General features: G+C 45.8%; 1 protein-coding gene across 1 annotated transcript in view; it reads left to right on the top strand.

Moving 5' to 3' along the window:
• The window catches only part of LOC146179608 (putative serine carboxypeptidase CPVL), a gene marked incomplete at its 5' end in the record, with an annotated part of 164,192 nt that extends 157,229 nt beyond the window's left edge, over positions 1-6,963 (top strand). The window contains one exon of the mRNA XM_084580220.1: positions 5,631-6,963. Within this exon, the coding sequence (XP_084436346.1) occupies positions 5,631-6,457 (827 nt within the window). The remainder of the gene's footprint in view (positions 1-5,630) is intronic.
• Between the last annotated feature and the right edge of the window lie 7,975 nt (positions 6,964-14,938).

Below are 14,938 nucleotides of genomic sequence, written 5' to 3'. Positions count from 1 at the left end.
CGGGGAAGAAAATATTTTCGACCGGAGGGTGGACAGTGGGCCTTTAAGAGAAGAAATATCACAGGAAAAACTAGCGAGACAACAAATAAATTTATGTTTTTCCTCAAATCCGCATCCCGCAATCTTTTGTTACTAACTGTATATGTAATACAAAGTAGTGGAACGCTCACGAATGGGGAACTCATGAAGAGGGAGTGAAATAATATTAAAAAAAAGTTAAAGGGTCTCTTAGATGTCTCTTAAGTGGAGAATGGCGAAAGCCTACGCTTGCTCTCCTATCATTTGCCTCTCATCGTTTGCCTCCCCAGGCAATCGAAATTATTCCGCAGCTCTCCATTACGACTCCCCTTTCACTCTTTGTACTTTTACTCCCACCTTCATCCCCATTCACTTACGGCGCGGTTCATGCGTCCACAGAACCTGTGACAGATAATGCGCCTTTGCTTTCCTGTAAACCTATTATTATTATTATTATTATTATTATTATTATTATTATTATTATTATTATTATTATTATTATTATTATTATTATTATTATTATTATTATTATTATTATTATTATTATTATTATTATTATTATCGGCGTTCGTTGCAGGGCTATATATAATTGGTGTACAGGAAAGGAAAGGCGCGGTATCTATCACACTTTCTCCGACAAGTGTGAGTTTGTACGGTACACTGGCTCGCGTTCAAGCGTGCAATTGCAGTTGGCAGGAACGCTAGAAAAGAACACATCTCGCGGAATCTAGCGGAATATGACAGACCTCGCTCGCAACTCTCGCGCACCGATCTCGGCTCGTTATCACGGCGCTCGTTCGCACGGCGTTCGATCTCGGCGCACGGATCTCGGCACGAATCAGGCTCGTTCCATGAGCCTGATTGATTTATAGGAAGGGAAATGAGCGGTAACGGTCTCACTTGTTTTCTGTGGACACCTGAACCGCGCCGTAAGGGAAGGGATGAAGGTGGGAGTGAAAGTGGAAAGAGAGAAAGAGCAGGCCGTGGTGGAGGGCTACGGAGTAATTTCGACCACCTGGGGATCTTTAACGTGCGCTGACATCGCTCAGCACACGGACGCCTCTTCCGTGTACTGTGCGATGTCAGCGCACGTTCCGTGAGCCTAGAAAGGCTTTCGCCTTGAAACATTAATAGAGAGGCGCCACAGTAGATGACTCCAGAATAAAATTGGCTGGGGCTTAGTTACTGGCGTTGCTTAGCACGGCTTGTGTTTCTTCAGTGGTGAATGAACACGTGGATACAGAGTCAGCTTCGCTGTTCAGGGCGCCCAACCATCATGCTCCAGTCTGGATTATCTTCACATGAGCAGGATTCACGAGAAGATCGACGTGCCCCCCTAGCTTAATCTTGAGCACGCCGTCGAGCGAGACGCTCTTCACGCTGTTCATGTCTCCGTAGCACGCCGTTGCTTCCTAGCAGCAGCGAGGCGACGTGTCATCTCGCGGATGCATGGCGACTGACTTGGCAGACGGTGAATGCGAGTATATATCCCTGGCTCCGCCACCTACTTTTCTAGTGTGACGTCAAAGCAACAGAAGGAACACAATGCGCTGCGTCTTCACGCGTGGCTACCAGCCACCGCTATGCGACGACTCGACTTGATAGCCCGTCTCTCGCTCCTCATATGACGTCAGAGGTCATTCTAAAGGTCAACGTGGCTACTGGCCACCGCTATGCGAAAGGCCGTTCATGAGCGTAATATTGCTTTCACAATAATAATCTCGACCACCTGGGGTCCTTTGATCCCGAGATAAGCAACCGCGTTCAAACTAGCAAACCTCCACACGCTCCGTTCTTAGGGTGGTGCCAACTCAGAAGGAGGGAGAGCTAGCAGGCACCAGATTTGGTGATCCAGCCATACTGTACGAACAGCGGCCACAATATTTAGCGGACCACGGTTATTTTACGGAGCCTTCCACTATGACAGTGTTTTTCCAATCCTTCATTTACTGCATGGAACAGGTGTCCACCCAGAAGTGTGACAGAAACCGCGCCTTTCTTTTTTAGCTCAGTGATTAAGACGCCCGACTAGTAAACCGGAGTAGTCGGGCTCGAATGCGACTACCGGTGCCCGCGTTTCGATCGAGGCTAAACGGATAGGCGTCATTGCGCTGAGTGGTTTAAGTGCAGGTTAAAGATCCCCAGGTGCTCAAAATCATTCCGCATCTCTCCGCTACGACACCTCTTAAATTCGTTTGCACGAAAGGAAATGCGCCGTATCTGTCGTAATTTTCTGTGAACACATGAACCAGGCTATTGGGAAGGATTAGAGGTTGGAGTGAAAGTAGGGAGATAAATAGATGTTATAATGCAAGACTACAAGGTAATTTTGACCACCAGGGAGCCATCAGGGAACGGAAGGCAATTCCTGGCCCTACGGGGCTAGGACGGTAGGTCAACGGCGATTGCGGCGGGGGCTATCCAGCCACCGAATTTTTATCTGTTGTAGGCCGCCATTCCACCCGCCACCGCTTAGGTGGTGGACGACGGCTGTTGTTGCGGCGGTCTTTCTCTTGCTCTTCTTTTTCTTTCTTCTCTATTTTCTCTTCTGTCCGCACGGGTACCCGGGTTCGAACCCGACCTCGGCGGCTGCGTTTCGATGGAGGTGAAACGAAGAGGCGTCCGTGTGCTGTGCGAACACGCTAAAGATCCCCAAGTGGTCGAAATTACTCCGTAGCCCTCCACTACGGCTCCTCTTTCTCTCCTTCCACTTTCACCCCCACCTTCCTCCCTTTCCTTACGGCACGGTTGAGGTGTCCACAGAAAACAGTGAGACAGTTACCGCGCCTTTCCCTTCCTATAAATCAATCAATCAAAAAAAAAAAAAAAGGCAGCGGATGTGGCTTAGCTACAGGGCCAGCAGCAGACCCGTGCTTTTTCTTCTCCTTCTTCCTACAACCACAACAACAACAACCGCCAGGGAACGACGACGGCTGTTGCGACGTGCGTCTTTCTGTTCCCCTCTTTTTCTTTCTTTAATTTCTCCTCTGTCCGCACGAGGCATTACAGGTGGCCTGTGCATTTTCGTTTCTTTCTTCCTACAGTCGCAACGACAACTTCAACATGCACAGACATCACCCAACGCACGGACGCCTCTCTGCTTCACCCCCATCGGAAAGTTGCCGCCGACGGTCGGGTTCGATTCCGGGTACTCCGGCACAATAATCCGGCGTCTTAACCACTGCGCTGTCGCGCTACCGCGTCGGCGTTAAACTAATTTACAATTTTACTAATAGACATAGAAACTGCGGAAGTTTACTACGGTGATCACAAGGCTCAGTTCGTAATTGTTGCAGCGTTAAAAAATAATGAATAAATTACATCCAGCCTCAATTCTTTGTTTCATAACAACAGTTATCTCCAGACATGTTTCAGCAGCCTATATATTTTTGTTTGTGCTCGTTGTTGGCTTTAGTAATGAGGAAAAAAAACCTTATATTTTTAATACACTATAGGCAATGCCCTAGTCGAAAAAAATTAATTATATAAAATATCTAAGAGTGGTACTGGTTGGTTGGTTTGTGGGGTTTAACGTCCCAAAGCGACTCAGGCTATGAGAGACGCCGTAGTGGAGGACTCCGGAAATTTCGACCACCTGGGGTTCTTTAACGTGCACTGACATCGCACAGCGCACGGGCGCCTTGCTTTTCGCCTCCATCGAAAAGCGGCCGCCGAGGCCGAGATTCGATCCCGCGTCCTTGGGAACAGTAGTCGAGCGCCGTAACCACTGCGCCAACCCCGACTGTCAAGCAATCTAAGCTGGGAAGAGCTCATTCAAAACATATGTCATAAGTCCCAAGAAAAGCTCTATTTCTTCAGAACAAGATTACACAATGCTCCTCCTAATGTAAATTTTATGCATATAAAACGCTAGTGAGACGAACCCCAGATTATGTAACATTATTTGGTATTCGCACCAGGAATATTTCATAGGCAAACTGGGGCGTATTCAAAACATAAGAATTTGCTTTGTATGCTGCAACTTTTTTATACATTCCAGCGTATGCGACCTATTCTACAAAGCAGATGTTCGCAGACTAGCAAATCGTGGAAAAACATCAAGACCTAAATTTCTGTACTTGCTGTACTACGGTCATTTGAACATAGAGAAAAACATACCTCCAGGAACCATGAAAAGCACCTCATAAACCTATTAGCCACATCAATGCTTATATTTCTTGTTCCCCTTGACTTTTTCTTGCTGGAATAAACTACTCTCAGGCTGCTATAAACTGTAACTCAGTAGTCTTTCATAGAGCATGTTAGCTGTTTTGAATCACCACCTACACCATTGTGATGAACCTATGATGTTGACGTTTCACTTTGTATTTCTTTGTAACTATATTTGCTTCCGTGTTCAACCAGCTCTATTTATTTCTTTGAGTTGACGTCATTACCACCATGACGCCACCATGGTGATGAATTGTTATTTTGCACCTAATTTTACCTACATTTGTTTCCCTATTCGACATTTTTTTCTTTGTACCCACTCCTGCATGAACCCCACAAGGGCTTGCAGTGCCTGTGAACGAAACAAACGCGAATGAAATGAATTTCATGTGTTTTATTTATTTATTTATTTATTTATTTATTTATTTATTTATTTATTTATTTATTTATTTATTTATTTATTTATTTATTTATTTATTTATTTCAACATACTGTCAGCCCAGTGGCGTGAATAAAGAATGGGCAATACATTGGATTGGAACACATAAAAAAAAACACGCACTGAACATTAGACGCAGACATTGTCAGAAATAAGAAGAAAGCATTTTCAACATTTTAAACAAAGTTGCCAAGCGTTGACTGTGCAGTAATAGATGGATGGTGTTCATTCTAATCTCGCACATATTGTGGAAAGTAGGAGTTAAAGAAAAAGTTGTTATTAGAGGAAAATGCTTCCGTTCTGCCTGGGTGAATCTGTCTAGTCTGGCGAGTACATTTAGGTTTAATAAAATCTGAGTAATTTAGCCTAAATGAATTATGGAGTACTTGAACTAGGTACTTTAAACGCTGCAGTTTCTCTCGACTAGCCATGGTACGGGTAGGAAAACCTGCGTTTGTCAAAGTTCAGTGGGCGAGTTGGCACGCTTTTAACGGTTGTAAATAAAACTAACAGCTTTCCTTTGCACCACTTCAAGCATGCAGATGTTACTTTTTCTGTGGGGAAACCACATTATGTTTGGGTGTTCCAGAAATGATGGTATAAGTGTGACGTAAGGCAGGTGTTTAATTTCTAAGGTTGAGTGTTGTGAAGTACTCTTGAGAAAAAAAACAGCTTCTGCATTGCGTTTCTACTACCTTGTTGTGCATTAGCGTCCAAGTCAAGTCGGAAGAAATGATGACTCCAAGTTAACGACGCTCGGCCACACTTTGATTGGTCGCGTTAGTCAATGGATAAGAATAATCTATTTTCCTTTTTTTTCCCTTGAGGCAGCCTTTTAACGTTCTTATGTTACTAGTGGTAGTCGTCTGGGTGTGGATATTTTAAGCTTTATTACAAAGAAAACGTTAGTATTGGAATTAACCGCAAACGCAATATTTGTTCCCAGCATTTTATATCCTCGTAGATGTATGCTTACGGTTTTTTTTTTTCTTTTGCTTTGCAGCGAGGTTTGCCGTAGGAGTGGCGAGCAAATGGCTAGAAGCACGTACTGACCGCCCTCCCCTGCAACTCAAGGGAGTGATATTGGGTGTAGGATTTTTGTTTCCACTGCTGGATATCATCGACTCCAGCGATTACCTTTATTACACCACACTACTAGACGAAGAGGGCAGGGCTGTGTTTGCAGAAAGTTTCCAGCTTATTCGACGCCTGGCTGAGGAAAAGAACTATACTGCTGCTGGCTACTTGCTCAGCAAGACTGTCCTCAACTTACGTCAGCCTGGGGAACAAAGCTTGTTTCAAAAGTTGACGGGATTTCAGCACCACGGAAGCATTATGACGCCTGAAAGGAAACCGGAAACCTTTGCCTATTATATGTACGCTAACAGCACTGACTTTAAGAAAAGAATTCATGTTGGTTCCTGGAGGACGCTGGATAGTGCGAGAGCAAATGTGGCACTTGCCTTAGCTGAAGAAGATTTCTTTTTGGACCACAAGCAAATGTTGTCGGACGTTCTCAACAACAAACACGTACTGGTGTATACTGCACAGCTGGATGATGTCTTTCCCGCCGTCAATATCCGAAAGGGTTTAAGAGATTTGCTATGGCGCGGCTCTGCGCACTTCAAGAATGCGACGCGCACAATGTGGCACCAAGGGGACAATGCTTCCCTGCCACTTTTCGGTTACGAGAAGAAAGCGGGAGCTCTGATGTATGCCCATGTGCTTTTTGGCGGCCACTATGTTTCTCTTGACCGATCTTTTGAAGTCAGTGATTTGTACAGGCGCTTTCTTCACTTTCAAAAGACGCCCCTTCCTCCTGCGTGCTGAAAGAATACATTTTTTGCACTAACAGAAAAACTTGCAAATCCAAACTGTGCAAAAACATTTGTTGGTTCCACATAGGAAGGAGCCCATTTTAGAGAATACTATATCGCGAAAATGCTAAAATACAGTGACGTCAGCCGGATAATGCACCATTACATAGCATGATGACTTACGCCCTGAACTGCTAATGAATGTGCAGTTTAAACAAGGCGCCATATATCTGTGATTAAGTGCTCATAAAAAGCATACAAAGCTTTTGATGCAATGGTAGCAGATAGCAAAAGAGCTTCATTAGAGAGAGAAGCCGGCCTCAACAGTGTCGTGCACTTGCAATTTCACCTACCAAGGTTGGTAATTTGATAACAGGGCAGCGTTAGGGCCAAACCATTGTCTTGGCGTTTTATCCAGGCTGAGAGCGACATAACCAGCGAGAGGCATACGCTCATTTTAGCAGGCGTTTGTTATTTTTGTGAAGTCGGGCAGTGGTGCAACATGTAGTCTCTCCAGGTGCGACGTAATCGCCGGGCCGCTTCGCGTTCAGCTAGGACCGCGTACAAGCGGAGCGGATGTTTCGGTCCACTTGCGTGCTCCCGTATGAGCGTTTGGCGCAAGCACAGTAGCGCTACTACCGCTCACCGGCTGAGCGGAGAGGCGGCTCAAATACGCTTCGCTAAAAGTGTTTAATAATAGAGAGCTTTAGCGGAGCGTATTTGCGCCTCTGCTCCGCTCAGCCGGTGAGCGGTAGCGCTACTGCGCTTGCGCAAAACCCTCAGATGGGAGCACGCAAGTGGACCGAAAAATCCGCTCCGCTTGTACGCTGTCCAGCTGAACGCGAAGCGGCCCGGCGATCATGTCGCACCTGGAGACTCTATATGTTGCGCCACTGCCCGGCTTCACAAAAATAACAAACGCCGGCTAAAATGAGCGTATGCCTCTCGCTTCAGATGTTGAAAAGTGTTTACGTGCAGACATATTGCTTAGCATTGGGGCGGGCGAATAAAGCAACACGTTTCATTGTCTAGTTTCATTTTTTATAACCAGGGACTATTTGTACAGAACGTCTGCGTCCGCGCTCAGTTAAAAATAATATTCTTTTTCAACGCTCCGGTTAGGCTCAACGGGCACCGCGAGCGGAGTGGAGGCGCCAATACGCTCCGCTAAATCTGTCTAATAAGCGCGTGCACCGAAGTTTCAACGCTGAGCTACTGTCGTTTCGTGGGTTCTTCCCAAACGCCGGACAAAGCCCCCTCCGTGTTGTCCCTTCTCGGTTCCCACTGATGACAGCTGTAATAATGGGGGAGAGAAACGGTAACAAACGCGTGGATGAGCAACTGTTCGGTTTGATTTGGCGCATGTCGACTGTTTTCTTCTGCTGTAAAATGCCTTACAATAGCGTCGTTCATCACCCCCCTCCCCCTTTAAGTGGGCATATTTCGCTGCCATCTTTCAGAACATTTTCTTTGCTATATACACGAGTTGTAAATAATTCATTACCGCGGCTCATGGCTGAGGTTCAATCGGCTGAATAGTTACGGCTCTGCCAAATAGATAATGCATTTAGGTTAAAGTCCGCGCACACACGCATTTGCAAGCAAATTTGCATTACACACGCGCACGCATAGTGCAGACAGTGCCATAAAGACTAACGTAATCATAATTAGAAGCTTACAGATAATTATAACAGGGTAGAGAGACCACGAAGGATATATTGAGATATGAAAATCCAGCCTGACGTCTTTTAGTTTATGCTCGTTTTATTCGTTATTTTCCAGCGTACGCACAATTTTGTCAGTATGCTGTAAAAAAGAAGCGACTTAGTTTCCCGTGCTTCTGATAACAGATTTCGGTAAGGATAATGCACACCAATCAAGCTTTTTTTGACAGCAGTTGCGTAGCGCTCCTTGAGAGAGCAAGTCAAGATACTTGCGGCGGCCGACACCATGTGATCACTTGATTGTTCTGAAGGTTTCGCTGCTGCCTGCCGTGCTGAGGCGCTGGCAGTCGGGTGGAAGATGGTTCCAAGTTACAGAACAAGAATTGACCAGATGCACAAAAAAGGTCATGCTACAATGCGCCGGTTTGGCAGATGGCAGTGTGGAGGTCGTGTAGATCCGCTCAGCTCCTCCTGAGCAGAGCAGGGTGCAACCTTAATGCGGCTCTCAAGGAAATATCAAAAAATGGCAATGAATTTGAAAAATGTGTGTAATGATGCTTTGTATCTGCGGTGATGTACTGTGTGGCATGTATTGTATTTGGTCGGGCATGGCAGCTTGCGAGGTCATTATGCTGTCGCACTGTCACAGCTAATGGTAATTAGCTGCATTCAAACATTTTTTTTTAAAAAGAACTGCATCACAAAGATGTATGTTTGTTTTCATCCTCCCTGTTTGTAACTAAGAAAAATTCTAATAAATGATTTTGAACGCAAAACCTCAAACTCACTACGCCTCTCGATAACTGCCGCTTTGGACACCTTTTCTTTTTGATCATTGTACTACTGGGGCGACAGACTCACATGCCTTAATCCCAGACATGTTTTGCGCATGCGGCGCCCTTCTCGCAAATGTATAGGTGTCATAACATTGGCAAAAGTTAGTGTAATGGTCTGTCTCAGTGATATAACATGACATGAGCAATATATTCTACATTTATTTCGCAGGTGCAGGGCACCGGTTTCCTTGGCTCGACAAACATTATTTCAGTTGTTGCTTTAAGTGCAGTGGTGGCCTCGGCAGTACAGTTATTTCTCTATGAAATTATGTATCCCGCATAATATGTATGCAACCATTACCGCTTCGTTATTTTGTATTAGTTACAATACACGAAGATCTGCAAACTCTCATCCTTCCAGTAGTGTGTACATTGCGAAACAAAAACCTACTTTAGACATTTTAAAATGTTTGATCTTAATCTCACAATTAAACGTCAATGTTTATTTGAGAACAGTACACGAAGAAAACATCGGCGTTTTCAGCTGCCACTGCTAGGATTAACGGCAAAGGAAATCCCCACGAATGACCAATGAGATAATCGCAGCGCCAGCGAACGTACCTCCCAAAGTAGAACAATTATACCACGCAGTCGGAGAGCTACGAACACACACACACACACACACACACACACACACACACACACACACACACACACACACACACACACACACACACACACACACACACGCACACGCACACGCACACGCACACGCACACGCACGCACACGCACACGCGCACGCACGCACAAACGCGCACGCACGCACACACGCGCACACACGCACACACGCGCGCACACACACACACACACACACACACACACACACACACACACACACGCACACGCACACGCACACGCACACGCACACGCACACACACACACACACACACACACACACACACACACACACACACACACACACACACACACACACACACACACACACACACACACACACACACACACACACCATTCCGTAACGTGTTTGGCGCTAGGCGCTGGTAGTCATCGTGTCCATTCCTGTACCTGCCTAATACAAGAAGTTCGGCAGAGTAATGCCGTACGTAACGGACGTTATGCATAGCTCAGCATCAACCACCTTGTTAACCAACCTCGCTATTCTGCCTGCACAGTGGTCTGGCTCGTCCAAACGCGGTGGTCGACCGTCGATTGCGAGATGCTGAACATATCACTATGAACCTAAGACGACGCATGAGGGAGAGCCAGCATCCTGCTGCTCGTAGCGTCTGAGTGCACTTCCAGTTGGCTTTTCGAAACAAGTGCGTCTTGATTAACGCTGGCCTCCATCCATTTAGGCCGTCTCATCTTTCTTATTTATAGGAAACTATTTTTTGCATCACATCTTTTCCTGTAATGTTATGCAGGATGACGAGAGCTCCGCACTTGCCCGAGTTTTATCTGAGTGTTTGCACGAAAGAAAAACCTGAAAACAGATAGCGTCGAAAACGCGAAAGCAGTCGAGACAAAGGCACACGAGTGTGCCTTGTGCTTGCAGGTTCATCATTTTAAATGATAGTCAACAGAAATACAACACGCCAGTGTTGTTTATTGTAATCTACATGGAAAGCATTGCATACATTACAATAAGATTACAATCGATTACTATCTATCTACGCACTCAGCGGAAGCCACTTGTCACCTCCGTCAAGTGCTTGTCATGATTTTTAGTCGTTATTGTCTTTCCATACTCGACAGTAAACAGTACACACGAAGTGAATTCTAGCGTCAAACCCTTCCCTTGTTTCAAACGTTAAAGGATGACTCATATTATTACGAATATCTTATTTAGCTATGATTAAGTGTTTGAGTTTTGAGTGCAAGCAAGCTTTGATGGTAAGCGAAGCGTGAGGTGAATGCACAAATTCAGCGTTCTGGCGTGTATGCCGCCAGTGCTCCTCAGGTAGCTGAAGGCCAATTCGAACGTGCAGAACACACGATGATTTTTGTACAATAAGACGCTGCCAGAGGCGCTGCTGTGCTATTCCTGTTTGCTGCCTTCTCTGGAGAAGATTGAGGGTGCCTGCTACATGCATGCTGGTGTTGTTGGTTTCAATTTTTGTCGATGCGAGAAACCAACATGGTATCAAAGTCCCCTTCGCGTATCAGCAAACAAATTCAGAGAATAAGGGCTGCGTTATGACATACATAATTAAAAGAGGGAAACATCTCCTGACACAAAGAAAAGCAAAGGGGATAATAATTTTGAAGTGTGAATTAAACGGGAAGTGTGAAAAAAAAAGATCAGCCGCGTACCTCAGGTGCAATTCGAACCCACGACACCCGAGGTTCGCTTCTGGCGCTCTGCTACTGAGCTACAGCGACGGCTCTTTATCTTTTCACTTTCTTAGGTAATGTTGTTGCATCTTACATAGTGCAACCTATCCTTGACAGTATTGCCAGCGCCACTTTCCTGCACAGCGGCGGATGTGGAACGTCTTGTGTGGCCGCGAATGTCACGTAGAATGTCTTACGGTAAGTGTTAGAGCTGCGTGATAACAATCTTACGCTTATGGCATCAAATATATTTTAGAACAACAGAAAACATCAGAAGAATCTTTACGCAATACTCCCTCGATCGAAAAATACTTCCCGACAACGCAACAGGCTCGCGCTTGAACTGAGGAGGATTTTAGTAGCTTTTAACATTTATGAATGCCTTTGCAGGTGCTACATACTTGTCAAAAGGTTTTACAATAATGCATATTAGCTGCCGTGAGTGGCGACACCTAATAAAGCATTCAATTGCGTTGGTAATAAATCCTTAATGTCGTCTGTTTGGTTACAGTGAAGAGATATTAACCCTGTGCGACAGGCAGGATTCGCCATGCTCACATTCATCATTTTTGAGAGAACGATGATGCACTTTGACGGCTTGGCATCTTTCGGTTAGAAAATCGCGCTTTCTCTGTGAAACCACGTCGCCATCATCGTGCTGTGCTCCTGACGCTTTGGATGCCGCTGCAGTGACGTGTCGACCGCTTTTCGCTGTGTGCTGCATCCATGGTTTCAAGGCAGTTTTTTAGCGCGGTTATGACATCACAGCACAAAATAACAAACCATCTTGAGCAGACGCTTCACGTGTCTGTGACATTTGCGGTTAGATCCATTTGCTATGTGGTCGGTGATCTTCGTTTCTTCTGTTGAGTTTGCAATGTGACTATTATTGACACCCATGACCACGGCCCTACCGCTGGTGGCAAGTAAGTTGGGCGTGGCTCCATTGTAGCATGTATGCTCACTAAAAAAGAGTGCACTTTCGACAGGACACAGGGAGTAAGACAATACACAGCGCTTTTTTAGTGATCATGTACCAACTGGCCCGGCTATAGGGGGAATTCACGTGACGTCACAGCTGATGTCAGTATGCATCCGACGCCATCTTTGCGTCCTGTTCTGACTAGTACTAGTATCGGGCGGCTGTTCGTACGCGTCCGTTTGCTCTGTCACTCTGCCTCATGCTAGCACCGTTGTTATCAAAACTCAATCGGTATCATGAGTGACAGTTCGATTTATCGGCAAAGTGTGCGCGATGCGGACAGAGACCTGTACGAAACAAAACTTTGGTACCGACCCGTGTGCAGTCGATATGCGGAACTGCACGGTAATCGTCGGCCTGTGCCCACGCATAAATATGTGCGACATTCATGAATTCCTTGTCCTACGGACGAGCTTCGTCACAAGAAACCAATCGCAAGCCTACTGACCACTCGAAGAACGCAACTACGTTACAAGCGGCTGGGTTAAGAGCCGCGGTTGAAGCAGACGAACTCGCTCTTTGTGCAATTACGTGCGTGCCGTCCAACGTTTATACCAACTAAACCGCTGAGTTTTTGTAGCTGATATTCTGCATAGAAATGGCGTTTGGTAGTCAGTATCTTTTTACAAAACTTGTTTGTTGTACTTGCCTCAATCGATCAGAAGAAGTCGAATGTCTGCATCGTCTGTGGCAGTAAGGAAGCAAAAGACACCGCTGCCACTGGCCACAGCGATGACACCGGTGGCGCCACCTCGTTGCCTTGCGGGCTCGAAATAACCTTTTGCAACAAAACTCTTGAAATACAGCGCAGTTTTGGCCAAGCTAAACTTGATTTGTTATTAGAGATAAATAAGTTTATAAAGTGCTTCAAACTTTCTGCAAAATAACTCTGCCCGCCTACGTTCCTTCGCTGAATCTGCATGCGGTCTGCTTTGATTAGCAGCCGACACAGACGATGCGAACATCCGACTTCTTCTGATCGAATGAGGCAAGTACGGCAAACAAAGTTTAGCGAGTCCACTTTGAAGGATTTGATTGCAGCGAAACACGACGAGGAGGTGTTGGCGGAGCGCTGTATGCATGCGCATGACTGGAAGCAATACATTGCCGCCCTGCCCTTTTACTGGGAATGCATCGTCTGTGTGCGTGAAGAACAGTCGTGCACGGATAGTGACAAGAGCTGGCTGCTAGGGCACATTCGGAAGATTCCTGTCCAGCCAATTTTGACATACATTTCTCATATTCCATGATACTTGTGCGGTTGAGCCGTGCCAGCCATACGTGACGTCGCATCTCGGTGAGGTGTCTCGTTCGAGTGGAGTCGTTCGTGTGTACTTCCGGAACCTTAATACCGAGGTCGTTCGCGCAGCTCTTCAGCTTCCGTTGTTTACACTGTGCACGCGTTACGATAGCTCAATAAACAACATATAGCTGTGGATGCCACTGCTTGTAGAACCGCACGACAGCACTTCATACGTACGTTTGCCCTGTTCGTTTCGTGGACACAAAAATGGCCGACTGCGCCTCAATTACTCACAATGCACCGCGCACAGCGCGTCAGTGAATACCCCCTATACTCTCCTTGAAGCATGTATGCGTATGACATTTATAAATCCCGCCAAGCATGTTCGTTATGGCTTTGACTGACATGCGAACACGGGCAAAACTCGTGAAATTTGAAAGCTCCTCAGTTCAACTCAGGACTATCATAGCGGGGGCAGTTAGATTCAGAGCTATCGCTTTATTAAAATCAGGAGAGTGGTCTGCCAGGCCATACTGAAATAGAAGTTTCTGTCCTGTGGAATCCTTGCGTTAAATAAAAGCCACCCCAGCTTATCATGATACTACAGCGTTATCTCGCTGATAAGGTGAAACTATTATAAATTACAAGTTATTCTAAAACAGATTCAATGCACATCTTGTACTCTATAAAATGCTTTTAAGGTACCCTTAAATACGTAATACAAACGCGCTAAGAATATGTATTTTACAAATTACTTGCACAAGTAATGTACTCGGTGGAATAATAAACAATTGATAGAATACATTAATAGTTTGATCACGTGAGTCGTACTTTATCGACTTTCCAGAGAGGCTATGAAGTGGCGCCGAGCCCGCTGTGCTTCCTTTCTATATATAGAGTAGTGAAATTGGAAAACGTTCCGCGGGGGAAATTTCATGTCTTGATGCTATTAATTCATCTGAAGGCGTCGCCAGAGATCGCGGAGATTTCGAAGTCTAGCCAAACTCGGGGCGGTGTGTTTAGTGCCTCTGATCATGAAATTTTCATTTCGTTTCCGCTGCTATACGCCTCAATACGGGCCATCCTTCTTCACCCTGCGGTGAACGCGGTAACAATGCATGGTTGTTGCTACCGAAAAAGAGACATTTAGAACTGGTGCGGTGTGGAACGCACAGCGCGATCCTTCATTCGGGTGTTCATGCTCTTCAGCTTCTCGAAATACAGTCTGTCTGTCATGCGCTGGAGTGTCTAGATGAGCGCCCGCTGACAGAAAGATTCTCCACCGCGGCGATCACCGAGACTCTCCGTTTCATCTTGGTTCACACCTTGAGTCACGAGGCGACGCGACTTTATCCCACATGGCGCTAAACACCAACAGTGCTACTCTGCGATTCATAACAAGGCTATCGCAAAAGCGCGGTGACAATAACCGGGTTGAGTCCTATATAGCGTCCAACGTTATGAACAATCAAA

This window comes from Amblyomma maculatum, chromosome 9 (assembly GCF_055883805.1).
Source record: "Amblyomma maculatum isolate TAMU_Amacu chromosome 9, ASM5588380v1, whole genome shotgun sequence".
In the NCBI taxonomy this organism is placed as follows: Eukaryota; Metazoa; Arthropoda; class Arachnida; order Ixodida; family Ixodidae; genus Amblyomma; species Amblyomma maculatum.
This window is presented reverse-complemented; position numbering and strand designations above follow the sequence as displayed.